The sequence below is a fragment of the Pteropus alecto genome, unplaced genomic scaffold, assembly GCF_000325575.1.
Source record: "Pteropus alecto unplaced genomic scaffold, ASM32557v1 scaffold92, whole genome shotgun sequence".
In the NCBI taxonomy this organism is placed as follows: Eukaryota; Metazoa; Chordata; class Mammalia; order Chiroptera; family Pteropodidae; genus Pteropus; species Pteropus alecto.
In genome coordinates this window covers 12,151,171-12,171,616 of record NW_006432447.1, presented here as the reverse complement: position 1 = coordinate 12,171,616, position 20,446 = coordinate 12,151,171, and the positions used below count along the sequence as shown (strand labels likewise).

General features: G+C 34.6%; 1 protein-coding gene across 1 annotated transcript in view; it reads left to right on the top strand.

Moving 5' to 3' along the window:
• Window positions 1–20,446, top strand: part of SATB1 (SATB homeobox 1) — a 76,257-nt gene that overhangs the window by 9,933 nt on the left and 45,878 nt on the right. The window contains exons 5-7 of the mRNA XM_025043641.1: window positions 44–167; window positions 17,862–17,973; window positions 20,267–20,446. The exon at window positions 20,267–20,446 is cut by the window's right edge and continues 335 nt beyond it. Coding sequence (XP_024899409.1) covers window positions 44–167; window positions 17,862–17,973; window positions 20,267–20,446 — 416 coding nt within the window. The remainder of the gene's footprint in view (window positions 1–43; window positions 168–17,861; window positions 17,974–20,266) is intronic.

The following is a 20,446-nucleotide window of genomic DNA, read 5'->3' as shown; positions in this document are numbered from 1 at the left end:
GCAATCTTGTAATAATCCCCTTTCTAATCTATGTCTCAAATAGTTGCCCCAAACTAGAAGACTTGCCTCCTGAACAATGGTCGCACACCACAGTAAGGAATGCTCTGAAGGACTTACTGAAAGATATGAATCAGAGTTCGTTGGCCAAGGAGTGCCCCCTTTCACAGGTACTTAGCATAACATGTAATAAATAATAAGACATCATGGGCAGCTCTGAGTTGAGGTTTGATGGGGCTATGTAGTCTAAAGCAACGGTATTTGAAGCAGGAATCTGCCAAAAATGCAAAGTGACTTGATCACTAGTGACTTTTAAAAATGTGCCTGATTCATTCTGGACAGAGCCTTTATACCTTTTCTCCCTTGGGGAAAAGAGTGAAGGAAAAACGGCTCAGCAAAAGACTGTTAGCATGTTTTTCAGTTCCTCTTCTCAGTGATCTGAGCATGGAAGCTGCGTTCTCCTGAGTGCCCCCAGTTAAGGAAGAGAGAAAGTGGTCTAACTTCCAGGAGCCTTTGGGGAGTGGCAGTGGCAGTGTTAGTGTTAATGTGGAACACTCCGCCATGCTGCCTGAATGAAATAAGAGTATAATTTTCACATACTTGGTTTATTAAAACAGAAATAAAAGTAAAAGAGAGCATTTAGTAAAAACAATTATAAAAGAACAGAAATCTTTTTCTCATAACTAACAATTGCGTAGTTATTGTCCATTAGGATTTATTTTGTCACCAGTTTGGGGGCATTGGTTTACTTTTTTTTTTCCTTCTGAGATGTCTGTCATACCATCAGAGATTTTTGAAATGAGAGAAAGATTTATTATTATTGTGCTTGAGTTTTTTAATGAATTTTGATAGAGGGCAACTGAAATTCTAGGTAGAGACTGGCCCCTGTTTCTCAGTGTAAAACCAAACATCATTTTTGATAATGCTAAGCTGATTTCAGATACGAAAAAAAAAGGGTGCTCTGAACCTACTCTTAATGGGCAGTCTGCATAGCCACTGTGTAAATATGTTATAATGGGACCTTCAGTGCCTAAACCCAGTGTAAGGTCATTCTGCGATATAGTATGCTGATCTAGATTTTTAGTAAATCTTTAAAGGTTTTCTTTTCATTGAAGTTTAAAATGTAATTCTGCATATTAGTCTGTCAGTCACTTGAACTTGAACTATATGACTCTGCTGTAAACATTTCTGCAATTGAGATATTCTCAGAATGTGTTTCTAATGTAATACTGGGTACCTTTGGAAAGAAGCTTGTGGGCTTTGTGTTATCGTTTCATGGAAACTCAATGCATTTCAGGTTTGCTGCATTACAGTCCATCAGCTTTACTTTGATATTTGTTAGCAATTATAGGAATGAAGCAAATGCATTAAGTTTATAGTTAGTAATGGCTTTCTGTATTCTTTTAAGGTAAGCTATAGCCACAGGTAAACTGTTCTCTGTGTTGTTAAGTGTCAATTTCTTGAAATTCAGAGCAAACTCTTTTTGTCATTTTAGCTTACCTCCTTTCATCCTCCTGCTCTCACCCTTGGAGTAGAGAAGATGTGAATTTATAACCATCCAATAAAGTAATTTAAATTAATTAAACACAGTTAAATCAATAGGATGATATAATGAAGCAGGTGACTCTTACCTCTGGGACTTTGGGTTTTGCAGACAATTCCAGATAATATGTCACTTAGTTATTAGCATTTGAAAACTTGAAATGTCATAGAAATAAACTTTTTTTAATTCAGAGTTAAAATATGTATGAACACCCAAGATAGGAATCTCATGTATCTTGCATGTTACCAAGTGTCCCATTGATTTGGAAGTAAATTCAGGCAAAGATTTAATGCATTTCCTGTGAGCTGGAGAAGAGGATGCTAGTATAAGCATTTATTGATATAGGCAGTGAGAACTAATTGTTAAATGACATCAACATTCAGCCAATAAACTCCACCTCACTGTACTGTAGCTTATAAATATAATTGTGAATTTACTTAATGTTATCATGGGAAATGAATTGAATACAGGCAATTATAACGTTAAACAGAATGACAAAATGAAATTCGGAACTTGGTTTTGGAGTCATGTATTGGTGAATTTCTGTAGCGAGGCCTTTAGAAGAACATGTGGCCACATGTAGCTGATGACCCCGCTGTAATCATTCAGTGGTGAAACCAGGCTGTAACTTCAACATCAGTTGTAATTATGGTCGTCTTTTCTTTAAAAAAGTCTTTTGAAAAAATCATGCATATTTTAGCCGTGGCAGCAAATATTAGAAAATAATGTTATGAAAGAAGGGCAACCTGTCCTCTAAATGAGGGACTTATTTTATATTCTGCTATATTATCTTCTGTTTCTTTCTCTAGAATGAATCCGTAAATCTGATACTCAATTCAGAATAGTTTAATAGTGAACTATTTTTCATTTCTCCTTTATTTTCTTTTCCATCATAAGTTATTAGTTAAAGACCAGAAATGCAGGCTCTCTAAGGCCTAAGCCCAAAATATATGCTGAGCGAGGCAAAACTACTCTTTCTCCTATGGCTGAGATTTATTTGGTGATGAAGATGCTATGGTGAAAAATGCCTAGCAAGTAAATATTGTCTCAGTCTTGTACAAAATGGGACCTAACACCAAGAAATGTTATGAGTTAAGACTTTTTTTACCCTCTGTGGAGTTTTGACTCATTCACTTGAGAACTTCAGCATTATAAGTCAGGACACACATTTTACTGTACATCAAGGGTTTTGTTTTGTTGAATATAATAATACCCCAGGAGCAATAATGGCTACAGAGGCCCTTAATATTATGTTTAGCAGAATGTCCACTGTGTGGGCAATAGACTCCCTTTGCAGAGAAGAGGCCAGGAGAGAGTAGAAACGGGAAGCCAACGGGAGTTTTACCTGTGGTGTCTGATAAGCCCTGCCTCCAGAGAGGATTGTCCCGCACTTGGCTAAGCAGCTGTTCAGTTCGGACTTGGAATCTTAGAACTAGAAGGTGTTATCTTTCCCTCATTCCTCTTTGAACAGATGAAGAAGCCAGTGTCCCTAGAGATTAAAGTCAAATGCTAGTTAGTGACTTACCCGAAGTCCTTTTTCAGTGATAAATTTTAAAGTAAGTGTTGATTGTAAAGTGAATACTTATGTTGTGCTGCAGAAATTCCATAAGTGTGCATATGGTTTGATTTATAACTCATACCTTTATTTCTGGTACTGCTTTCTTATCATAAATAAGGCTAAATAGACTGTCATCCATTTGTTAAGTTTTCATACATGTTGTTTACTTTTGTAAAACATTCTAAGACATAAGAAACACTTAACTCATTATATAGATATGAGGTTGGGTGTTGTGTTGTTACTCTTGCTTTTTTCAGTGGGTATGGTTAGATAAGTTGGATGTTGTATTCTGAACTGCAGGTATTGAGGAAAGAATAGAGTGTTACTTGGGGACAGGAAATCCTGTGGTTATGAGAACTTTGAGAGTATGGATTCCTTCAGGAAATAAATTGAGAGTTAAAAAAATAAACATTTTGATTTACAAGAAAACATTTCATTTTGATATTAGTTTTCCCTGAAGTTTTAGGTATTGAACTGAAACACTGGATTAAAGTATATACATTCAATAAAAGGAAAGATTAATTTTGTTAAAAGTGCCATAAGTAAAGGTCAGTTATTACTTCTACCAGCCTAATATCTTCCAATCTAAAAATGTTTAGGTCAAATATTCCTGGAGATTTTAATCTGGTATGTGCATTTTTACCACCCATCCCCACCACATGCATGCACACACACGCACACGCACACGCACACATACACATTCACACTCACACATCACAGCTTCCACATTTTTAAGGCCCTGGGTTGTTTTCTATTTCATTGTTTTCTATTTCTCACCTGGGAAAAAGTAGCTCCAAGCCTGAGTCCTACATAACATAAGAACGAATTGTCATTTTCATTTTCATGTAGTAAAAGCGGTATAAAGTGAATTTAAATTTGAACAATCCATTAGAAGTAATATTGAGAAAAACGATTTTTTGTTTTTTCTTTTCCTGCCAGCATCTAAGTATCTAAAATATGTCACTTTTTTTTATTATGTATTGACAAAACAGGTTAAAAAAGGACACTATTCTGCCCTCCTAAAGCTTAGCATTTAACCGGGTTGATTCTCTGAAATTTGATAGTAATTTCCCTGGACATTTAATAAACCTCTGTGTTCAGCTGGTTTTCAGTCTGTATTATGTATAACACTGGAGGAACAATTTAAAAAGTTCTAACCATTATATTATAGGTATATAATGTTTTAACTGTACTTTCTTGCTAATACTTGGACTGAAATGACATTTTTAAAAGGTTTTTAGTAAACATTAATAATCACATTCTCAAGGGAATATGCAGTGTCAATATTCATATATTGTATTTCACCTCAAGTCTAACCTATGACATTTATTTATATATTCACATATTTATTCATTCAAAAATATATTTGACAGTCAGCTGTGTGACTGAATACTCCAATTTCTAGTGTACTAATAAGGATGATACATCTTAATAGCTGAAGTAATAATTGTTAGCTTTCATTTAGTGCTTCTGGTGTATCAAGAGCACTTCTATCACCGTATTAGTTTTATATCCCTATTTTCAGTTCAGGAACCTGAAGCATAGAATGTTTAAATGAGTGCCCACAGTCACATAAAGTAGAGGGGCAAGAATACATACCTGGAGGCTGTGAACTTAACCAAATATCCTACTTGGTTAATTTGATGTATTTTATAAAATACTTACATTTCTCTAAAGTAGTGGTAACTATTTATAGTTCTCCAATTGTATTTATTCTTACTACTGAAATTTTTCTTTAACACATGTGCTTTGTTTTTGTATGTCTGATTCTGTTGTTAGTACATTGGCTTGCTTTAAAAGTGCCATCATCTCATGTCCCTAATTTAGAGCATGCAAGGGTGATTTAGACCATGAGAACTGACTTCTGGAGTAATCTGGTATTTTGGGAAGTTCCAAAAGGTTTGAATGTAACAATTCTGTCTCAGTCACTTCAATCCCCCATCCCCACATCCATCTGTATCAGTAGGTATAATTGAGCTAATAGCCCATTGATTTGAACCCCAAGACAACGTTGGGTATTCACATTGGAAACTGGGCAGTTGAATTTCTTGAGTCTATTTGAAAGCACAGACCTTAGTCATTCACGAGTCTGATATGATGGACAAGGCTCTAACTGTCAGCTCCATTTAAAAATAGAAAGTTTCCTGTTTGAGGTGTGCTTGTATGATTTTGTACTTGCCCCCTCCTAGTACAATATTATAAACCTTGTTAATTCTCATGTATTTGGGGGACTATCATGTATTCTTTCCTTTTTTTAATTACAAAACTTTTCCCAGTCCTTACCCTACTGGCCATGGGAATCTCAGATTATGAATACCTGCTTTGCCAGGCACTGAAGTACTTGATACTAATTGGATTTTATTATCACTTTCAGCAATTGTATTGATGGTGAGCTACATAAAGGAAATGGAAAAAACAGTCTTAAATAGGCAGTTATGTGCCTTGCTAAACTTCTACCAAAGAATATTTTTCTGCCTCCTTTTTTGATTCATTTATTACTTCATTCTAGTTCCTCTTTCAACTTAGTGAGACATCTGCTCTGTGTTAATAGTGTAATATTAACCATAGAACTGTCCTCTAAATTGCAAGTTTTTCTTTTTGAATCTCATATATCAGGCTTATTTTTAGCTGGTTTAGATAACACAAAGATATTACTGTAGTTTGATGTTAGTTCTCTATAACCTTTCAGATCATTAATCAAAAAAACCGAACTTAATAAAGCATGTAACTTAAAATGGATTGATCTCAAATATTTTATGGCCACTATCTTTTCACAATAGTACAACATAAAAGAGTTTAAGCCATGCCAATTTAGGGAGTGTTTAACAATGTGTAAGTACTTCATTTTCACTTAATAGATTTTTACCTATGCTTTGTTTTAGATCTGAACAGGTTTCCATTGACCTCAGAATCGCTAATGCAAGGAAAATTACAATATCATGAGAGCATTTTCTCTATTTTTTTTTCTGATTTGCAGAATAATAAATACTGCCAAGGCTTAGGTGTAGTGGCCTGGGCCAAAGCCTATGATATGGCTATTTTCTAATTTTTTTTTTTTTTTTAAGTTAACCAAATCATGCTAATCAATCTGATTTTCTTGCTAAAGCAGAGCTAGTTTTAGAGTGCCTTTTGAGCGTCTTTTTTACAGTCACTAAAATTTCAAGTTGGGCTCTATCTAGATTTGCTTTTTAAACCTATTTTATTTCATGTCAGATTTGGGCCCCATACAAACTCATAAACAAACAAAAAAATCCTAAACTCAGAACAATCAAAACAAACAGATACTCGCACCCAGTTTTTTCTGTCTTTCATTGGAAACTGCTTTATTATAACGTGCTCTGAGCATAAAAAAACATAAGAGAGCCTTTAACATAACAGGAGAGAGCCTCAGCCGAGGCTCTGCAGCTCATTGCCAATTGAAGTAAGGAAAGCTCTGGCTGTTGGGACTTTTAAATCTAGACTTAAAAGTTATTTGTTCTGTTTAGCATTTTTAAAATGATTCTATTAGGAATTGTATGTGCTTCAGTTTTAATTTTAACTCATAATGATTGTAAAGCACCCTGGGATGCTTGCATGACGGGCGCTACAGAAATATAAGATTGTATTGTGTTCTAATATACAGTATTATTATGGGGTGCTGGAGTTTCATCATGGACAATTCATAAGGTTTCAGAATTCCTCATTATAGAGAAGGTAGCTGACTTCTTTCAACATTCTGTTTTTCTTTCTCTCATTCTTACTCTTAAACTTTATTCTCTTCAGTCGTCTTTTCCTTTGCTTTCTTCTTTTTAAAAAATATTATTTTGTATTGCAGTATTTTCTCATAAAAATGCTAATCTAATTTAGTTTACTCAGAAGGGTTAAAGATGCAAACCAGATGATATGTTGAAAGTTAAGAAAGAGTAAAGCCTTGATTATTAGCATCATTTGAGATCACATTCTTATCTAGATAACAAGACAGGATACTTAATCACTGGGTACCACTGATTATCCTAGCTTGTCCCATTTTGTTGTCAATCTAGCAAATGTGGAGCTAACTGAAATAAGTATTAACTATTTGACATTTCACAAAATAGGTGTGTTCCAAATGTATTGAAACCTTGGATTATGTTAACATAGGACAGAGCTTGATTTTGTTTTCTTTTTATTTTTTAATGGAACTATTTCTTGAAGTAACATATTTTTTCAGCAACTTTAGTCTGTTACTTTTTATGTGAGTGTGTGTCATTGCTCTTTGCCATCACTTTGATTAGTGAGCTAGTAGCATTCATTACAATAGGGGTCAAGAATGTGAGCTGTCATTACCAACTCTATAAGCTTGGGCCAGTGACTGATTGTCCATGCCTCAATTTCCTCATCTGTGAAGTAGGAAGGTAATAGTACCAGTCTTTCAGGATTGTTATTAGAATTTGTAAAACCTGTAAAACATTTAGAATGATGTTCAGTTCTAAGGTGTACAGTAACTTCAGTTATTTTTCTAAGACTTGGGGATGAAGAGTTTGAAATCACACTGTGGGTGCTGTACGATCTAAGAAACTTTACTGCTACATAGAAGATTTTGGTGTAAGCTTCATTTTTTATGAAAGCAACCAAGAACTTTTCATTTATGAAAAAATTAGAAGACCATGCTATAACTCATTTCTACCCTTAAGAGACTTATAGCACTGTCCTTAGAATCATTAAAAAATTCTGATATATTCTAAAATGGAAGTCAGGCTTCCTTGTGCCTTGTGCTTTCAATAAGCACATTTGCAAATTAAACAAATATGATATAACTTTGGACAGTGTCAAAGAGGATAAAAATGCTTTGTGGAACTGTCATCTGGATGTGAGTTTTTTTGTGTCCTTTCCTTTAACTTCTCTCACCCCCACTTCTCACACTCAAGGCTCTGTTCTTCCTTTATGCAGCCATCATAGTACTTTCTGCATTGTTTTGAAATTATCTATGAACTAACTAGCCTCTCTGTGTACACTGTAATTGACTGTATAGCAAAGGGACTAAGTTTTAGTCATCATCGCAGTCATAGATGCTGGCACACAATAAGATCTCAGGAATATTTGTAAAACTGAAATATCCTCATAGGATTTTCACCATGGTAATTTCACGAACCAATAAACTATGTCAGTGGTTTTATTAGTAGTATTTTATAGATACTCTTTATCTATAGTATTGTACCTTACGAAATGTTTTTTATTAAACTTCATTCTGAATTTTTAATTTACCTAACCAAGAGCAAATTATTTCTGAAATTTTTTAAAAGAAAACCTACTGATATTCCAAGCTGTTTCATATTTTTACTTTTATTGTAATATTCTTTCATAAATGTATAAAACATATTTGTAAGTAGAATAATAGTTTTTGGAGTACAAGGGACCCAGCAATCTAAAAAAATGCTATAAAAGACTTAATTATATATCACTGTTAAGTACAATCTTTAGCAACTTATTTCTATGCACATTTAAAATTTTTCTTCCATAATTGAACATATATTTCAGTATGGCTAATACTTCATTTTGTCTCAGTTGTGTTATATTTGAAATTGACATTTTTTTTACTGAATCTCAAATCTCTTTTAGCTAGTAAAATACTTTACTAACATTTTTACTTCTTTTTGTCCATTTCTCATATTTAAAAAATAAACAAGGGAATTTTCAGTAATGGGGTCAAATTTATAGACAAGGGTGCTGATGCTGCCAACATGGAAATGCTAGGGGTCAGTACAACCCCAGGGAGCCCCCAGCGTCCATTCCTCAGTCGATATTCTAAAGTTCACGTTTGGCATTAGAGACTCTGTTTAGGACTATAAACGTGTATAAAAGTCAGCTGTATAAAGGTCCAGAATCATTTGAGTTTAGAGAGAGCTATAGGTGTAGTAACTGTTCAGCCATTCCAGAAAGGGTCTCGTGGACTTGGTTGGTCCACCCTTCTGCATGAACACTAGCTCAGCCTGGAACACACACCTGTGATGGACAGGGCTCGTTATCTCATGATGTATAACCTGTCCAACACATTTTTACCATTTCACCATAATAAGTAGCAGTATATAGCATTTTCCTAAACTGTGAAGTATTTTTATAATACTAATAGAGATGACTCAGGATAATTTGATTTTTCTCTATGACCTAATCCAGAGGTGACATGGATTTATATTTATCTAGTAGACATAGGAAGTCTTGGCTAACAGTTAATAGTGAAACACAAAAATCAAGGACATGATTTAGCCCTTAGTCTCCTCTGAAATCTTGGATCAGATTTGTGTGGGGTCCACAAAACCTGCAGCCTCTATAGGTTCATGTAGACTTTGAAGTTATAAATCACTTTTGGGAGCATATGTGGGGAGAGTTTCCATAGATTTCATGAGATTCTCAGAGTTCTGTGGTGCCATCAAAAGCCAGAAGCCAGACTGTCTTTTCTCTCTAATTTTTAGGCACTGTGTCTTAGAATCTAAAGAAGGAATGCAAAGAAGTAACATAAAGTCTGTGAAGAGTTCAGAGCCTAATTCTAGTATTTACTTTTGAAAAAGTAGATTGTTCAGATTACTTTCATTCTTTTTTTCACTCTGTGGCTTAAAATTTTTCAATATGCTGTATTTAGGAGGCCTGGAACTTAACACAAATTTGGTATCTTTTTTCTGCTATTTCTAAGGAGATACTAGAAAATTTAATCTCCATAGAGGATAGATTTAACCACACAAAGGCCATCAGAGAAAGTAAGCAAGCATTCTCCAGATGTGCAAGTTGATACAGATTCAGAATTTTAGGAAACAATTTTTATTATAAAATCAAAATCATTGGATTTAGATTTATCTAATGAAAAACTTGTGAAAATCCTATTTGGAGTTACATAATGTTTAACTTCATGATGAGTATATTTTTAATAATCATATTATAAGCAAGATACCAAGGGACTTTAACTATCCTAAAAATAAACTATACCTGGGGACATTTGCACAGTAAATGCCTGAGAATGGATGATGTGTATTACAATTGAATTGTTTTTTAGTCACTAAAGGAGACACTATAGAACCTCTGGGAAGACATATGGATTTCATAGAATGTTAAAGCTCTTAGAAGGGACCTCAAAGATTATCTAGTTCAATTACCTTCATATTGCAGACGAACAAATGTAAACTTCTCTGTGCAGTTAATTTGAAATATTACATGCCCTTAGTAATAATACATCTTTTAACAAATATTTTCTAATTTAAGCTGTTTGCTAAAATGTTTGATTAGTTTGAATAAAAAGGTTTCAGTGTAGTAAGAAAGATTTAGGTACTTATACAAAAGGAGTGAAAAAAGAATCTGGTCAAAAGATATTATCTGGGTCTTACGTAAAATTACTTTAGGTGGAAAAGCCATCTGAACTGTGAACCAACATTTTAAAAAATTATGAATTGGATATTTAAATAATTAAATAAAATTTCTGTGTCTGAAATTATCGCATTGTCATCTTTAGGAGATATACTAAGAAAATTGAAACAATTCAGTGTGTTTTCCTGTGCTTCCTTTTGTATTCCCGTAGAGCTTTGTACTGAGTTTCCATTTCTGGTGTATTTTAGTAACCCTTGTAGGGTTACTTGGTGTAAAAAAGCCATTTTCAAGCACTGGGATTGACCAAGATGGCAAGAGCCATAACTATGACAATTGGAGTTTAAGTAAAATTTAGAAGTGATTAGTCTCTTCTCAACAAATTGAGATTCTGAATATACCCCAGTGTATTTCCCAAGAGAATAGTGTAGAAAGCAGTAGAGGATCCAGAGGGAAAGATTTGGGGAACATAAGCAAGCATGCACAAACAGAATATTACACTTAGAAACCCTGTCATTTGCTTCTCATAAATTGAAGCCCATTTCCCTTCTTTCCCACCCCCAAATACCAGATGGGGACTACCTGTTAATTTTCAGCAAATTTGTTTCATGTCACTACCTCATATGATGCCTTTTAGAGCTTGTTTGTAGTATTTGATATCCTTTGGGATTAAAAGAAAACCCCATTTCCTGAGAATCCCTATTAAAATTGTATTTGAATGTGGAGAGTTGATTCCATTTGACCTGAAATTAAAGTTTGACCTTTGAGTTTTCCACATGCATACAAAAAAAAAAAAAAACTGCTGTAAAAATTCAGGCCATAGGCAAATAGGACATGGAGAAAGACATTGAAGTGTATGAAGTTGCACTTCTCAAAAAATAAAAAATGTAAAGTATAAAGAGCCAGCAGTTTGACAGATTGTTCAGTAAATGCTCATTTTATTGAAAATTATAAAAAGGTGCTTAATGCCTCTGTGCCATTAATACAATACATAAAAAGGTTACTGTCAAGATTAGTGTTCCAATTCTGAAAATTAACTGTAAGGCTTTATGCATCACTCTGGATTGACTGAGAAGTTAAAGGTTTCTGTATATATATTTTGCATGTGCGGACATTTATTTCAGAAAACAATTATTTTAGACTTTATGACAAGGACATTAGCAGTGATAAGCTATCATTTCAAGCATGTACATAACATATACACACGTATGTATATATATTACAGACAAGGTAGAACCATAAAAATTGCCTTATAGAATTAAACTTGTATAAGATTATTTCTCTTTTTCTCTTACTGCCTCTCTAGAGTATTCCAATTCAAAACATACATTCCTTCCTACAGAAAAAGATATTCAGATTCCTTAGTTGAAATTAATTAGCATTCAGAAACCAGATAGCATGTTTTTGGGTATTCATGAGATCTCTGTTTGAAAAAAAATGTTTTTAACTTGTAGAAATGTGTTGCAACACACAGATGGGAAGAAAAAGAAAAAAAAATCTCTTTAGCAAGCACTGTGTGTAAAAGGAATATTACATTTTGCACGCTCCTGATTGCTCTGTGTAAACAGTTTTTGACATCTGTCTTTATAGTTTTCGAGGAGAGGAAGACTTTGTTAAAAGAATCATTTTTATACAGCAGTCACCATTTCAGTCTTGCTTTACCTGTATTATGAAAGCAGATGGTCTGCATGTCTTTTGAATATTTATAACTATCAAAAACAATCTCTTGCTATTCACCCTTAGGCTTATGAGATGTCAGGACTGTTCTGGTTGAAAAAAATCATCTTGGGTGTTTACAGAAAGAGGATTACATTAAGCTGAAATGACTATACATTTTCCAGTTTAATATTTGTCCATCAGCTGTTTAATCGTATTTAGATAATTGTGTAAATAAGATGTTGTAGCCTTTGCCCTCTCTGCTGATGGAGCCTGAAAGCTTTAAACATGGGTGAACCACCATTTTGTACATTTTCTTGCTACCTTCTCCTACTTCAGTTAAACCATCGGCAGATCTTTAGTAAGTTTTGATCATGATATCAGAGTCCTGTTTAAAATAAAAAATAGTGCATGAAAGCCAGTATGAAGATCACATGAAATGCTAAGGAGCTGCTGGCTTCCGGTACGGGCTGTTTAGTTTATCAGAGTATATTGTGATATGCAAATACAGTACCGAACTCCAGTTGCCCTTTAAAGATGTCATGGCTTTCTCTTTATTCTCCATGAGCATGCAGAGCTTTGAGGGTATTTTGGAAAACTTTTGGTATAGTGGGGGTTAACTGTTTTTTGACTGGAAGCTGAGCAATCAGAGATAACAGATTTTGCTGTGGTTGGTTGATTTGGCAGAAAAGCATGAACAGTTTTGGTTTAAATGATTGAATAACCTGATTAGCATTGTTTTGGGGTGGGTTTTTTTTTGTTGTTGTTAAAGGCACAACAAAGCAATTTTAAGGGTAATCAGATCACTGCATTTCCCCAATTGATGAACCTTTTTTTCAGAAGGCCTCACCTCTCTCAAAACCTCTTCACTGGCTAATAAGATGACCAAGTAGAAAAATAAAACTCTTCTTTTAGTTTCTGAATCTGTTATAAATATATACCTGCAATATATATCCTGTTCTAGAAGGGATTGAAAGAATATAACATTTTGAAAAATTATATAACCTCCACTGATTCCTTGTGGAGGTTTTTTGTTGTTTTTTTTGTTTTTCAAATTTAGAGACCTGCTGTATTTTAGAGCAAAGGTTCAGAATGTTCTAACTATATCTAAGTCAGGCTTTAGAAAAATTCCACCCTTACCTTTTCACAATTAGAAAGGTTATAAATAATGTATTTGGCTGAAAAGGAAGCTCAGCCTGTGGCAGATGGTATCATTCTAGAGTGCCGGGGTTTCTGTGAAGATGGCATTCTCTCAGATCGGAACTTCAGCAGACTCCCAGAAAGAACCGGAGCTTCTCATAGGGAGTAGACATGTGCTTTATGGATCTTAGAAAAGCTTACAACTTGGCTCCTAGGATGAGAGAATCGTGTCACACTGGGGTTATGAGACCCACAGCCAATTTCTGCCGACTTTCAACTTCTGTTTTCCAGCACTGGGAGCTGTGACCTATTCATTGCTTGGTATTGTATGTAGCACTTGAATTTGGGATTTAAACCGAGTTTCGTCAGCCTAATTACTTTATTCCCTGAACATTGATGTTTTACACAGACTGGCCACTGAATAGGAAAACTTGCGATACCAGTTGTGTCTTTCTCAACACGCTTTAAAAAGCTCATATAAATAGACACCCAGAGAGAATGAGAATGACATAACCACCGAGCACTGCAACTTCCGAGACATCTGTGTGGATGCATTTTGGAAAACCTGGGAAGGGATCTCTTGCAAATTAATGAACATAGTTTCTTTAAACTATGAGTTTTAAAATGACAGCAAAAAGTGATGGATTTAGAAGATTTATTTGACAAGCTGACATTTTTGACCTTTAAAGAAAAAAAAAAAAAAAGGAGGTTTTTTTTGGTAGCTTACAGCAATGGCTTATTCCAGTGCTCTTTTATTGATCACCTAATATGTGCCCAGCCCTGTGATGAGTCCATGCTATTTGGAGATAAGACCCAAGGCTCCCAGTCTAGTAGAAAATCAACAGCATGATGAATGCTATTGTGGTACTATGTGCATGATGTTTGGAAAGTCAGGAAGGGCAGAAGGAGAGATACTTGAAATACATCTTCAGGGATGAGCAGCTGTTAACTAGAGATGGGAGAGGGCACTGGTTGATTATCCAGGTGAGGGAAGTGGCGTGTATCCTCTTGATGTCAGCTACCATGTACAGGCCATCTTTGGAAGATAACCACCGAATTGGAATATTGCATCAAATGAAAATTCTCTTTTTCTTTGTTGTTTTCCCTTGTTAGCACTTGACCCGACTTGTAACTTAATAATTTAATTGATATACTCTTCATTTTTCATAAGAAAATATATTTGACTTAAAATATATCATTTGAAAATTTTATCTGATACCTTTCTGTAATTTACATCATAGTCTTTTGACTGATCTGAGATGTGATCATATAATCAAAGCCCAATGAAGAGGTGGTGGCAGAGGATTGTCATAGTAATTAACATACCTTAAGTTCATACTCTGTATGTTCTAGATACTGTGGTAATTACATCGCATTCATTATTTTATTTACTGTCCAATGTCTCGTCAAGTCATTATTTTTTTAGTGGCTTGCCCAGTGCTTGGCACATATAGAAGTTCAATAAATGTATGCTGAATGAATAAAAATGCCAGAATGAATAGATTCTCAGAACAATACATGGGATGAGTGCTACCATCATTGCCATTTAAGATGGAGAATTGGGATAGAGTAGTCGCTTTGACCAGAGCGTCACTCCCAGTGTGTGGCACATCTTGGGGACTTGAATGCAGATCAAGCTGATTCCATTCATCAAACAAACATTTAGTGTGTATTTAATATATGCCCAGTCATTTGGGCTGGAAAATAATATGGAACCCAGACCTGCATGAACTCTCAGCTATGTGTAATCTTTTTAAACCAATGTCTCCTTTTGATTGACATAAGAATCCCAAGCTTCTCACCTTAAAAACATGGATCTTAGTCTATGCTCTGTATACCCCAACCATCTAGGAAAATATTAATCTTGACTTTCTGTCATTTATATTATCAAAACAATAGTTTTTTTTTTATGCTTTTCCAAATTTAAGATAACAATACTGAATATTATCTTTCAAATGCCGTGGGCCCTATAATGTTCTGAAACTTCTCTTCCCTGCTCTTGAAACACTAGTCTAGTCAGATGTCCTGCCTAAGATTTCAATAAAGCTTTTACTACAAGAAGAAAAAAGAAAGGTTACATATGAAATTTAGTGCATATTGTTCCAATAAAAATTAAAGTGACCCCAAGTTACCTGAATTATGGAATATTTACTAGCCCTTCCCCCTCCAAAGCACAAAAAAATAGAGAATCTAAAAAGTTGCTTTGGCAGGCATCATAACCTGTGGATTAGCCTTTTGATTTATGTCTTGCTTAGGCTAATATTTACATTAATCTGAGTTCCCTAAGCACACATCACTTGATAGACTAGAAAGCATCCAGAGAGTCACTTCAGGACAGAGCCTATCAACTTAGGGTTAAACAAGAGCTGGGGGAAGCTTCGATGAACATGCACATGTGGATATTATTTTTTCACGGATAATAATGAACTACCATAGTACTATTACTTATGGACTCTAGTTTTATAAAGATATGTCAGACTTTTTCCTATACTATGAATTCTTACCCCTCCCCATATATTTTTTTTCAATGTTGATGTACTAAATCATATTAAAATAAAATGATCTGTTTACATATTTGTCTTCTTAATAGATGATAAATTTCTTGTAGGAAGAGGCTGTGTCTTCTCTGCCTTTGTATCCCTAGTACCAGCCAGGCACATAGTAGGTGTGCAACAAAGAGCAAATTTGACATATAGAACTGTTGGCAAACTGAAGTAGACTGGATGTTTGTCAAAAACCTCAGCAAAATTTAAATACTCCAAACATTTCGGGAAATTAAGATATAAGCTATATCTAAAATTTATGTGTAGTATTATATTAACATTTAAGAAACTGCCAGAATATCTAAGTATAAGAGTAATAATTTTTTAAAAATTGGACCAAAGTGGAAGAACATCAGCTGTCATCCATTATCAGAATCACCGTTATCCATCAGCAATCTCAATAGTTTTATTAGTGTCTGACTGTATTGATCCATTATTACAATGGAGTCAGGGTGATTGAAGCTGACAGATTGTTAACTGGATCAGGTAATCGTCTGGCTCTGGTTCTGGCACCCTTGCTAAGTATCTTTTTGTACTCTGGACTGAGGAAGGCTCTTAGTAAAATTGCAAGCTACTGGATTAATGGCAGGGCATCATGAGTCCATTAAAGATGTCTTTTTAGAGAAGTAAAATGAGAAAAGGACTATCAAGTAGAAAGTGTCCCCAAAAAATGATGTCACAATGCCTCTGAGGAAAGATAGCCATGTTTTATATATGTAATGTAACTCTAGTTTATCCTTCACTGGAAGTTCTTTAAAGATCTCCAAGGTTTACATATTATGGGAGTGTGTTCATATTACAAAATGAACACTGATAATGGATGTCAGGAGAATCAATAATAACCAAAAGAGCTTTATATTAGAAGTAGCTTAAAGAAGATAATGATATAAAATACTTTTGTCCCCAAACTGGCTTTTCCGCTTGTTCACTGCCTCCCAAACAATGCTGCCTTCTGTAAGCTATTTCACCATAGATCAGCTCAAGTCTGAAATGTAAATTCTCATGTTTCTACACATAGAAGTGGGGATAGATTGGTGCTGCAAAGTCTAATTATTCTAAAATTAAATTAATTTAGCTGCTACTAGAGAATATGGGTGTTATGGTTAAAAATAACTGAATTAAGTCACTGAAATTACCATAACCAGAATTTGCTGGGAAGAAAACACTTTTCTTTGTTGAAAATGAATTGAAAAAATTCCTAGTAATAAAATCATTGTCATTTTTGCCTTTATTTTTATAAACTTTTGACTGTTTTCATGCGTTTGTTAAAAGCAGGATGAAGACAAGTGACAAAATAGGTCATTTTCTTTTTTGTGATATCTGAGAAATTTAGTATGCATGAAATGTATATATTTAAAATTTTTATGGTTAGTTTGAAATTCAAAACTCAAGCTTTACTATAGATGAAGCTAGCAATAAGATTGTAGAATCTTTTTTTCTTCTGATAGAGGATCTCTGTGAATAGTATGTTTTCGCTTTAAATGTGGTCAGTCAAACTTTGAACAGTGTTAAGGCACTTAATGTACTGCCAGTTGAAACCCAAATAATAAGATTGGAAAGTGCAATTGGTGTTTTCCAAACTTTAATGTGCACGAAAATACCCTGGAGATCTTGGTAAAATGCAGGTGCTGATTGACTAGGTCTGGGTGGGGCTGAAGATTATGAATTTCTAATAAGCTTCCAGGTGATGCCAATATTGCTAGTCCCTGGGCCATAGTCTGAGTAGAAGGATGGCAGAGTACAGTCATGAAACCTCCGAGTAACGTTTATTTATGAATTGCAATCATAAAGTTGTCTTCACGTAATTGGATTTATTGGGATCAGTGAAAGTTTGTCAGCCTAGGAATAAATGACATTGACAGAGGTTCCATAAATACTAGAGCAAAGCCTGTGGGTTTGATAGCTTTATACTGGTCTCAGTGGGCAGTTGCTTTCTATTTAAATAAGCATTTGATGATCTACTTAACAAATTTTAAAGTCAAGGCTTTAGGTTAAGTGTGAAACAAAAATGTATTGGTACTCAGTTGATTAAAAAATAAATTTTATAATTGTAATCATTTCTGTGCTCCATCTTGTGCCGCTATGTATTACAAATGTTTCCCCCCTCTTCATGCAGAGTATGATTTCTTCCATTGTGAACAGCACTTACTATGCAAATGTCTCAGCAGCAAAATGTCAAGAATTTGGAAGGTGGTACAAACATTTCAAGAAGACAAAAGATATGATGGGTAAGCAAAAACAGTTGCAGCGGTGGCTACATACCATTACGTGTCATTTGGGGGTTTATCAAAGTCACATCTAAAGCCAGGTCTTTTGATTGCCCAATTAGAGATCAATTTAGAATGTTTCTTTGAGGGTGGGAGTGGATATGAGTATAATGAGATAATTAAATTCAATAAATGTTTGTGTTTAAATCAGCCAAACCGACTTGGTTGTCAGACATGCAGGAAATCGAGGCGTGAGGAGGGGAGCTGTCATGTTTTAACATCTCAGTGAAGACCTAACCAGGCCTTGAATAACTAATATTAGCTGGGATTTCTCTCAGAGATAAATAATGCTTTTATGCTTTCTGTTTCTGTTCTAGAGAAAAATAAAGTGTCTATTTTTACACCCAATTTTTAAGGAAATTAAATTGTCTTTATGGTTTCCACAATTGAGATCAAGTAATTTTTATATCTCTAATCCCCAGCCCCTCATATAGACATTTCTGTGAGCATACTGCATTACCATCCATACCAGAAAAATCATTGCATCATTTCTAAACTTTTAATTCCAGTATAGCATCTTATCTGAACATGTAACTTTAGGTCAAAATTTATTACTTAGGAAATATATTAAAATTATCTGCAGTGTAAAAAGACAGATAAAAGTTGTGCGTTACACCTAAGCATTTAGATTATGACATTCTCTCCGTGGTGAGTTTGTTAGTGTTAGTGAAAGCAAACACTGTGATTAAGGTTAATGTTTTAATTTCTATTAATGTTTTCTTTCACATACTTGTACCTTCCAAGTAATATATTTTAAAATAATGTAGGAATAGGATGTTTAATATGTGTAGCATTATGCCCTGTTTTAAATCTATTTCTGTTTACTTCTGTTACATTCATTTAATAACAACAACAATAACTTTTCCTAAAGACTTTAAGAGACAAGAGAACCTGAATTTTGAGCATGTTTTAGCTTTTAATATTTGAAGCAAACCATCCATCTACCACAACAGATTCTTTGCCTTTTATAGCTTAGAGCTATAATGAAGACGATGCATCATTTTTGGAATAATTGCCTGAATTACTATTCCCTGTGAATGGCCCACTTGGGCTGATATCACTGGTAAAATGGAGGGTTTCTTCCCCAATTCTTAGTTATATTTTGCATATATCAGTGATTAGAGCAATATGATAAATTCCTCTAAATGTAAAACATGAATATTTAGTGAAAAGAGAAATGATTCCTAAACAAGTGAAGTATGGTGTGGAAAAACCACCAATTTCCATTCAGCATCATGCCCAGCTTTTCCAGTCAAGAGCATCAAACCAGTCTCTTCCTTGCAGCAGCAAAGTATTTGACACACTTAGAGCTGACTCTCAGCCAGTGCACATGAGGGATCTAGCCAAAGCAGAAGCATTCCTCTCAAGTAGGTGGTAATAAATTGCAAAATTGTGACAGTATCACCATTGTACCAGAACAACTCTCTGCCCTTTCCTTGAAAGACTGTCTTTAGCATCTGGCGATAGCCATAGCTCCTTCAAGAAACATTTGGGTCTTAGAAGCACTGGGTAGACTGGCTTGCAATACAGTAAATCATTTGCTTCATTCTGAGAAATATTTGTAGATATACCTGCCGCCCATAATGGTTAGAATTAAATGAAGCAAGCCATATAAGATACTCAGCCCAGTGTTCAATATGCTCTCAGTTATTATTACTTATCATTATGACCATGTTCATTATTTATTATATTGATTGCTTCTTTATATTCATGTCTGGGTAAAAATTGAACATACATAACATTTATCATCTTTTTCCTTTCAAACCCTTTGCCTAGAGTAATAACAGTTAATATATATCCTGAGAAAATATTTGCATATTTCTTTTTTCTTTAGTTGCATATGATGTCTTTTCTTGGTTCAATTCATTCTTTCTTGTTGCCATTAAGCAAATGATACTCTTTTAGAAGCTATCATAAAGTAAACATTGCTTATAATCCTTTATAGGATAATGAGAATGAATAATAGTTTGACCCCAAAACTCTAATTATATAGAATTTGAAAATAATTGATTTCATGCCTTAAATCTAAACCACATGAAATTAGATCAGAGGTACTGTCCCACTTTTAAAGTTTGTGGAATTGTGCAAGGGAAAGTAAAAACACAGTCAGTTAAGTTTTATCTTGAAATATTCTTAGTTTAATTGGACCTTTGGTATGCCTTGTGCCTGTTGTCTCTGTTTAGGAAATGATCAGAAATCCTATCAATACCCATCATTGTTAGCCTAACGTGATTTTACCTCTTGTCCATTTTAGTTGAAATGGATAGTCTTTCTGAACTATCCCAGCAGGGTGCCAACCATGTCAACTTTGGCCAGCAGCCGGTCCCAGGGAACACAGCCGAGCAGCCTCCGTCCCCCGCACAGCTCTCTCATGGCAGCCAGCCCTCTGTCCGGACCCCTCTTCCGAATCTGCACCCTGGGCTTGTGTCAACGC